The 9,486-nt window shown below is 37.2% G+C and overlaps 1 protein-coding gene across 4 annotated transcripts; it reads right to left on the minus strand.

Moving 5' to 3' along the window:
• Positions 1-257: 257 nt before the first annotated feature.
• On the minus strand, positions 258-6,202 carry LOC149215243 (uncharacterized). 4 transcript variants are annotated; one of them, XM_089392576.1, is made up of 7 exons: positions 5,942-6,202; positions 3,338-4,078; positions 1,579-1,644; positions 1,286-1,401; positions 987-1,049; positions 687-782; positions 258-570 (listed from the first exon to the last, which is right to left on the minus strand). In XM_089392576.1, exons 1-4 carry the CDS (start codon positions 6,017-6,019, stop codon positions 1,342-1,344), a joined length of 945 nt encoding a protein of 314 aa, XP_089248702.1. In that variant the 5' UTR covers positions 6,020-6,202; the 3' UTR covers positions 258-570; positions 687-782; positions 987-1,049; positions 1,286-1,341. The 4 variants fall into 4 exon arrangements, with proteins under 4 accessions (XP_089248702.1, XP_089248703.1, XP_089248704.1 ...); XM_089392577.1 differs by lacking the exon at positions 987-1,049; XM_089392578.1 differs by lacking the exon at positions 687-782.
• Between the last annotated feature and the right edge of the window lie 3,284 nt (positions 6,203-9,486).

Raw genomic sequence — 9,486 nt, forward strand, 5'->3', positions numbered from 1 at the left:
TGCATTCTGAGCACTTCAGTATCTTCTCTATTTTCAATAACTTTTGGCTGTTATAACAGTTTCTGACTGTTAGGAAAAATTCCAGCCTTCTTCGTAAGCCTGAAGTTTTGCATGTCAAAGCAGGATGCGGAGAAATTCTCCGCAAATTCTCTAATATAAAGGGTTCGCCACCTACGACTGGGACACCCTTGTACTTTTATGTGAATTTATATAATTGAGAGTTAAAACAATACAATCATGAAGAACATTTTAGTATCTCCAGAAATATCAAAGCATGTCACTAGATAACAAACCAAAAGGCAACATCCATAGCCAACTGTCAAATACATGAAATTAGTCAAATTGTCGGATATTTTCATCTCCGTATACTATTTTTGTGATTATGCCCAAATCTTTCTTCAGATCAACTAGACTTCCAATGCAGCTGACCATATATCTTATTGCCCAAATACGAGGTCCTGACATCTTCGTATTGTTATGACTTCCTTGCTCGTCATATTTCATCTTGCACAATAAATACCCCTCTGTATTCTTCACTGTCCTACTCTCAGAGAAAAGAGAATGTAATCCCTGCAATAAGATGCATACGTCTATGAGTCATATTTTCTGAATAAGTAAAAAAACCATAGATTACAATCTATGGTACAAGGAGTTTTTCTCAAGTTCAAACTCAAAATAAGCATTACCACAGGCCCGAAGAGGTTTAGCCACATGCGACACTCTTGAGGAGACGAAATAGCCCCGAGGGGTTAACCAATAAAAAGAAGTCCCATTCGGCTAAACTGCTACGACAAGGGGTACAATACAGTTAAACTATCCAGTCTTGCATCTGGCCCCAGTAACTTAACCATGTCTCTGGAGGGTGGCCTGATATGCCACCATCCTCACCCCTGAACCATGACCCCATTGAGAAATATAGGATTTTATATCATATTATACATTATTTTCATTCCTGTATTGCAATGATTCTCATCTTAAAACTACACCTTCATTTGAAATACATTCGACTTCTGGAAAAGGATGAAAGCTAAGAGCATTGATGAAATTGCCTGTCAAGTAATGATAGGGATGCATCATGAAATGTGAAAACAGAAATGATTATGAGGGAGCTATCTTTCCATAAACATTCATACATGTAATAAACAAAAGAATTAAATGAGAGTTACACTATGCAGCTGACACTTAGAAGAGCTACAGATTTCTTTTTTTCCTTTTAATTTTCAAAGTTACGAATGACCATTGCTTAAGACATGGGAATGTGTTCAGAAATCATGGTAGTACATACCTGAAAAATATTAAACATACATCCTACAAATAAGAGTCAGCGAATTAAATTAAACATCAATGATCCTCCTCTTCAACCCCCGGGCAGCCTGAAATCAATGCATCTGCAGATTCATACTGCATACCAAATGCTCAGTAAGAAAAGAAGAAGCGTGGAAAAATTTACAGATTAGGTGCACAATAAAAATAGGATCGTAGGTCTTGCTACATCATACAGTTCGGTGGATTGGAAAAATGTGACGTTGAGCAAAGAAAGATATTCTAAATGCAAGTAATGAGAAGGATGTCACTTGCCTGAAAACCACAGTAGAAGCAATAATTGAACTCAATTCGCAATCTATTTAACAATTCTAGCAACTCCTGTTGATCAAAACCCAACGGGTAGAGTTAAAATGGACTCATAATACAGACAACATATCCATGAAATATTATTAAAAAAAAATATTAAAAATAAAAAGAAAAAAAAATTCAGTTTCTTCTTGAATATCTGTTAGTTAACCAGTTCATTAACTAGAATGTGCGCTTCCAAAGCTTCTGGCATCAACCCTCATTAATTATAACTCAACATGAGATATTATTAGAAAGGATTACGCAGCTGGATATCTTACAGAGAATTTCAAGGGCAAAGCACTGTTACACTGACCTGGACTTTATCACTGTTCCACAAATTCACATTAATATGAGTTCAGTTTCCAAATTCCCCAAACTTTAGCGTTCACTATAATTTCAGAAATATTACTTGTTATGACACTAGTTATAAAGTTCATGTCGTAGATAATCTTTTGACTTCATTTTTCCGCATAGTGCTTCCAAACACATGCCCTGAAGGCCTGCAATGCAAATTTCTTTGGCTTAGGTACCAGGTCTGAGTATCTATTCCACCCTGGCCTACCCCCCTTGATACACAACCCATGAAAGTGGGGCATAATCCTTGCAGATGGCTTAACACCACATCAAGCTCGACCAGTTAAACAACATCCATTGGCAATTTGGACTTCAAATTATAATTTATTTTCAACCATTTCAAATTCTAGGTGGATTAAAAAACATGCCCATTAGCAGAATGGAAGTCAACTGGCTGCCTTTGATCAGATCTGTTCGGCAGATTGGACAATAAAAGACAATTAAGGAAAAAAAATCCTTTTCAGTTTGTTCTTAAATAGCTCTGTCAACCAGTTCATTAACTAAAGTGTGTGCTTCCAAAGGTTCAGGATTCAACCCTCATATATTATAATTCAACATAAGATATTGTCAGAAAGAATTACGTGGCTGGAGATCTTAAAGAACATTTCAGGGGCAATGCACTGAAAGGCTGACCTGGAGGTTATCACTGTTGGACAAATTCACATTAATATGAGTTCGGTTTCCAAGTTCCCAAAACTTTAGCGTTCATAATAAATTCAGAAATTTTACGTGTTGACCCTAGCTATAAATTTCATGTCATAGATAATTTTTTGACTTCATCTTTCCACAGAGTGCTTCAAAACACATGCCCTGAGGGCCTCCAATGCAAGCTCCCTTTGGCTTAGGTGCCAGGTCTGAGAGTATCTATTCCGCCAAAATTGGTAGGGACTTGCACCAGGCCTCCTCTCTTGATACTCATACCATGCAAGTGGGGCATAATTCTTGCAGATGGCTTAACACCAAATCAACCTCAAAGATTTAAACAACATCCCATTGGTGATTTGGATTTCAAATTATAATTTATTCTCAACCAGTGCAAATTCTGGGTGGATTAAAAACTTAAAAAGCATGCCCATTCGCAGAATGGAAGTGGACTGGCCGCCTTTGATCATATCCGTTCAGTAGATTGAGCAATGAATGACATAACAATTCATTATTCCTTCCATCAGCTGCTTATTTTATTTAAGCAAATATTAAAGCACATATCGTAATGTTAGAATTAATTCAGTAAATGAAGTCACCAAAACTTCAAGCCTGTTCAGACTGGAACCCAAGAAAATTGAGATATCAAAAAAAACAGTAAAATATATGATGATCATGGTCTTTCCTGGAAAGAAAAATCCAAACATGATTCCAGGAATGAAGTTACCTCTGCAGTCACCTCATCCTCTTCATCTTCCTCAGCTTCATCGACACCCTCCTCCTGTTTCTTTGCTTTATCATCTGTATCAGGTCCCAAATCGACCCCTTCTAGCTGAGCTAGTGTAGCACTAACTTTCTTATAAGTGGACATTATTTTTCGACTCTTCCATAACTGTTTCCGCCTATCTCTGAAATCAGACATCATGTTATGTTCTGTCCTTCTGTTCTCTTGGGTATTCCTTTCCATTTCCTTGGCCATCGCAATCTTCTTTTCTTTCTCAACATCATCCCTGCCAAGACCAGTTCGTGATCTCTTAATATCTATGCCAACTGGCTCAAGCCTCCCCTGCCCATCTTTTCCTAGAGCAAGACCAGGGTTGTAACCCATTTGCTGCATCATTTTGAAACCGATGTTTGTTGAAGGGATGGCAGAGCTGGAGCCCTTTATGATCTGCTCTTCTTCCTCCTTCTGTAGTTTCGCTTTTTTGATATTTCTCTCTTGCTTCCAATTTAGTTTTTCTTCCTTCTGTCGTTTCCCTCCTTTAATCTTTCCTTGACCCTTCCAATTCAGCTTTTCTTCCTTCTGTTGTTTCCCTTCTTTAATCTTTCCTTGATCGTTAATATGTTGTTTCTCTCTCTTAATCCTATTCTTTTCCTCCCGTTTTAACTTCCTTTCTAATTCCTCCTTCTCCTTTTCTTCCTTGTCCCTTTTTGCCTTCTCCCTTTTTTCCTTCTCCAATTTTTCCTTCTGCACTCTTGCCACAGCAAGCTAATCAGAATAAGGCAAACACGCCCAAAAGAGAGCTATCTTTTAAAATAAATCCCAGACTAGTAAACAAATACATATAATTACATATCTAGTATATACATGCTAGACAAGGAACTCCAAATCAAAGACATCAATAACATCAAACTACTACAGAATACTCAATTAAATAAAAAAACCTGGGACCGTGACATTATAAAATATAAGAAGTTTATAGAGTTATCAGATTTTCCCAGATCTCTTTGGCTTATATATTACAAAAAGGTAAGCAGTCAGAAAAAGAACAGCAAAATTGAGAGAAATGGAAGCAGTCAGACAAAGAAAAGAAAACTTGAGAGAAATGGAACAGATTCATACGACCTACACAATAAAACACAGGAAGGTGAACACAGAGGAGACTCCACGGGAAGAAATAACCTAAGCACTGGGTGGAGAAGACAAAAAAACACTTTCTCGTACACTGCCCAGCTTATTAATCCACCGAAGGAAAGAAAGAAAAAATAAAGTAAACTACAATTATAATTCTCTCCAGATATTTAGCCCACAAAAACCAACACTAACCAGTTGACACCATATCCAAGATGTCTAGCTTAAGACACGAACTTTTAAAAATATGTCGTTCTTAATTCTTTGATTAAATTTATTAATTTAATCAGAATCAAATTCATTTTCAATTTCCATTTTTGATTCAGGGTTAAGAGGCTCCTTAGGAAAAGGACATTAAAATACAGACAAACAAATGAACCTGATATTCAAGGAGAGGAACTGAGTCCAGCACAGGTAGCACATAAAATTAGGAGTGCCCTGTAATGGTTGTTTTAATTTACCAAAAGAAAAGGCTAGTAAAGTGCTAAGGTAACCTGTTATTAACTATGATCAGGCTTGGGGCTTCTTTGATGGAGCTTGCCAGGGTTCTCCATGACTCTCTGGAGCTGGTGTTTTGTTTTTTCATAATCAACCTAACCATCTCAATCTGAAACTGGTTGTAGGGCAAGGTACTAGCAATATCTCTGAGCTCCTTGCATTATGTCTACTTCTGAAAACTGCAGCAGAAAAAATGTTTAAGGAAATTACAAACCTTTTGGAGACTATGAGATAATTGTGGACTGGGCAAACAGTAAGTGCAGAATTGATAATTTGGCTTTAGAACCTGCTATGATCCAAGTCTTGAAGGTGAAAAGGGAATTTGAAGAATTTATTTTGCTCATGTATATCAAGATTTTAACTCTCTTGCCAATAACTTCTCAAAAAAAGCTCTTTAATTAGAGGATGATCCTTTCTGAGCAGGAGTTCAGATTAGGCTCGCAAGTGGAAGCTGCTGTTAGAGTCCTGTTCTGAAGCAAGGTCTTGTTTTAAGTCTTCAGTTAAAGTTTTGATACTCTGTATTTCTGTCTTGTGGTTTTTTCTAATATATATGGAGCCATTGGGCAGACTGAAGGATCGAATAGTACTTTTGGTATTTATGTAACAAATAGTGGAAAGTTAGTAGCAGAACTCTCTGCATGATAGCCATAGAACTGTTGTTTTCTTTGACCCGGGATAGGCAATCTAAAGTGATTTTCGAAGTGCGCATTGGATAAATTGAGAGCATTTCTGATTAGCATGTAGTTTATGGATATGGAAAATTAGTACTCAACTTGGATTTGACTTATCGGTCTCTTGAGAACGGAGAAAAAAAAAAAAAAAAAAAAACCAAGAATTGTATTGGAATGCATTGCATAGCAGTTGAAAAAACAAACCCATTGAAGAGCTCTATATAACAGAAAACCCAATAAAAAGAAAAAACCCATTAAAGAGATTTACACAACAAAAAATCCACATATACAGAAGGGTTTCAGATAGTACAGCTTGCAGAGTGGAATTTTGACGTTGGAGGAATTGTGATAGATTGCCCATGTAACCATCTTCCTCTTCTGCCTGCATTGTGAAATACTCCAAATTCGCTAAATTAAACAATCAACCAACTAGGGTTTGTTCCATGCTCTAAGCTCCGTAAACATCGAATTCCTTTCGCCCGATGGCAATTTTTGTTGGGGCGATTAGCTCGAAAGGATCAGAATGGCAATTTTGACCTTCCATATGTTTAACCATTTATATAGGGGTGCGGTTTTCGTAAATCCCCGAAAAATACATCCAGAAATACAACATTTCCAGACATCTTAACTATGGGTTTAAAAGTTACCGAATCTGGGTGAGAAAGTGGGTATCCATGTTAACAAACATGAAATCAAAAATCAATTTTTAATTACAAATTTCAATTATAGATCAGTCTAACGAGAGAGGCTTTTAAGCTACCTTATATGTATGTATTCGGTAAAGACAAATATTTGATACTAGGTTTTTCTTTTTTCTTTTTTCAAAGAAAGGGTGATGTTCTATTGATTCATAGGTTATGTTATATTGATTCATAGGTTAATGATTGATTAATGTTTATGTGGATATACATATATAGGAAAGTGATATGTCAACTAGGGTTATTTCGGGTGGTTGGATGAAATGGTTGTTATTTTCCCCATCCAAGTTTAATTTCGCGCTAATGATATGATGAGTTATAATGCCTAGATAAATATTGTTGTGTCTTGTAAAATCTTGAGTATACTTGTGGCCTAGCTTGGAACCAGCAACCTCACTCTAGCCCTCAAGCTAAGAGGGAGGTTGATGTATTTCCTAGGAAAAGTATATATATATATATATATATATTTGAAATTGTAGCAAGAAAAGACTTCATTTGACTAGTGCCTTAGTCAAATGTAGAAAGTTTGATTTTCCACATCATTAGGATGACCTAGATTGCAATTAGCTAGAGTGGCATGGCCTTGTCTACTAGTTAAGTCAGTAAAATCGAGTTTGTAGGCTAGAAGTAGAGTTGTGCATGAATTGATTGCTAAGATCTAGCAATCTAGTTGAGTTATTGTTAGTTGAACTCAGTTAACTAAGCTCTAGTCATTAGTTGAGTCAGTTGAAGGTCAATTGAGTAGTTATGATTGTTGATTAACTCACTCAACTCTTAGTTAACTAGTCAATTAGCTAAAAATAGACCCAATCATGAATGGAATTCGACCTAGTTGAGTGGATGGAAAAGGCACATTTGTATTTATAATTGTATATTGTTGAGTGTACAGTGCTTTTGCACTGAGCAAGTGATCAATTCCCCTTGGATTTGTGCAAGGAAATAGGGAATTTCCCTATTATTTAGGTTCTTAATTCCTCTAGGATTATGCAAGGAAATAGGAGGTTGGTTGTGGCCCGATTTGATTAAGTGTTTACTAGAGTAGTTTAGGAAGCAAGAGAATAGTTTTACAGTGCAGGGTGTGCTTCAAAGTTGAAGCAAGACATTGTAATTAATTCTCTTTCTCATATAAATTAATGAAAAGCAGCGGAGGGGTTTTTCCCAATTGGGTTCCCCTGTAAAATCATTGTGTTCCTTGTGTTTTGATGGTTGCATGTCATTGCATGTGTTTCTATCATGTATTTTCCTTTCCGTAGAATAGTAGAAGAAATTTTTGTCTCTTGATTTTAGTTCGATTTCATTAGCAATAGCAAATTTCTTGCCATTTCTACATGGTATCAGAGCATCGGAAGACTACATAGAAACCTTGTTCCAGATCTTCTCTCAGAGAAATTTCGATTTGTAGAGTTTTTGGTGTAGATTCTCTTCAGTGCAGGAAAAATGTCTTTCAATAAATTGAGGTTGGAGTATGCATTGGAGAGCACCTCTATTTTGTGTGTTTGGAAAGACAGGATGGAAGTTGTCCTGGCTGATAATGGAGTTTAGGAATAGACACAAACTGATATTCCAAAACCAGCAACATCAGATGCACAAGCACTTGCTCAGTGGAAGAAAGACACAGCAAGAGCCAGGACAATTATTTTGGAGGGTGTTAAAGATCATGTGGTTTCAAACTTGCATGGGAAGGAGACTCCTTTTGCAATGTGGAAAACTCTCACAGATATATTCCAAAGCAACAACGATGTGAGGAAATTTGCATTTGAGGACAAGCTCAGAAACATCTGAATGCAGAAAAACAAAACCATTCCACAATGCATCTCCAGATTCACTCAAGTTCGAGATGAACTTGGAGGAGTAGGAGAAAATGTGCCATCATCTGAGCTAGTGAGACTAGCTCTCCTAGGCCTTCCTAAATCTTGTCAAAGTTACCAAGACTCTCTAAGTGGAAGGGACAAATGGCCAAATTGAGAGAGACTTTGGCCTGATTTGGTGCAGGAAGAAATTTGAAGGAACCCTAGAGATGGAGTAACATCTAAAGTCGAGGAGGAAGAGAATTTTGCCTTGGTTGGGAAGGGCAAGAAGGCCCAAAGCAAGCCAGAGTCTAGCTAGAACAATGGCAAGAAGAAGGACCTGGAAAAAAAAAAAACAAAACAAAACAAAACAAAAAAACAAAAACAAAAAACAAAAAAAAAAAAAACAAAAAAATTACTGGCATGAATATAGGCACTATGCAACAAAGTGTCTGCACAAGAAGTCTAACAAGAAACCTTCAGGTGGAGTAGGAGGTGAAGCACTTGCCTCACAATTTGAATTAGACTTCATCGTGATTGCATGCATGGCAAGCACTGTAATGGAGAGTGTGTGGTATCCAAATTCAAGTGCCTCGTTCCATATGGCATGATGCAAATAATTCTTCAGTAGCCTAAAGGAGAAGGATCTCCATATGCACATAGTACTTGGGGATGATGGGAGGTACATTACCAAAGGAATTGGAACTGTAACATTTAAGAGGGAGTTAGGCTCCATCTTCATATAAAATATGTTATATATGTACTAGGGCTGAAGAAGAATTTGATCTTTGTAGTTGTATTGGAGGATAGAGGCTATGATGTTGTTTTTAGTAAGGGGAAAGCCTTTCTGAGACATGTAGCTACTGGGAAAGTAAAACAAATTGGTGTTAGTGTGAAAATATCTACAAGCTAGAAGTAGATTTCTCCATGCATGTAGTTATACCTCCACGAGTGAGGTGGGGCGGTGTGGAGCCTTAGTCCTAGGGTTGCAAAGATTTGGGCAGGGTCCATAGGATAGGAGTAGCAGTTGCAGTATACTCTTCGCATGGATCATTACCCTTGCTACAGGGGCCCAAAATATTTAGTAGCAGAAGGATCAGTGCTAGTTGAGGCAATCAGATCTTGAGCGACAGTTGCAGACTAGTTGTAATCATATGTTGAGGAGCATAGACCAGTATTGATAACAGTGTAGGAGGCACAGTGCATAATCAAAAATAGTACAGTTTTTCCCAGTAGAAAGTGTAGAGATTAGTAGTAGTCACATGCTCAAGAGACAGTTGCAACTCAGAGACACTGTTGATTTAGTATTTTGGATGCTTCTCAGTTGCAGTTGTTGCAGTAGTAATAACAACAATGAGAGGGAGTTGTGT

The sequence above is a fragment of the Pinus tabuliformis genome, chromosome 1_1 (assembly GCF_031772625.1).
Source record: "Pinus tabuliformis cultivar Carrire ecotype Pingquan chromosome 1_1, CPIR1, whole genome shotgun sequence".
NCBI classification, from domain to species: domain Eukaryota; kingdom Viridiplantae; phylum Streptophyta; class Pinopsida; order Pinales; family Pinaceae; genus Pinus; species Pinus tabuliformis.

Coding starts and splice junctions, on each gene's coding strand:
- LOC149215243 (XM_089392577.1), bottom strand. CDS start 6,019: ATGCAGGCAGAAGAGGAAGATGGTTACATGGGCAATCTATCACAATTC. Junction 4,079..5,941: donor AAAATTCCACTCTGCAAGCT/GTACTATCTGAA, acceptor GCAAGAGTGCAG/AAGGAAAAATTGGAGAAGGA. Junction 1,645..3,337: donor AGGATGAGGTGACTGCAGAG/GTAACTTCATTC, acceptor TTTGATCAACAG/GAGTTGCTAGAATTGTTAAA.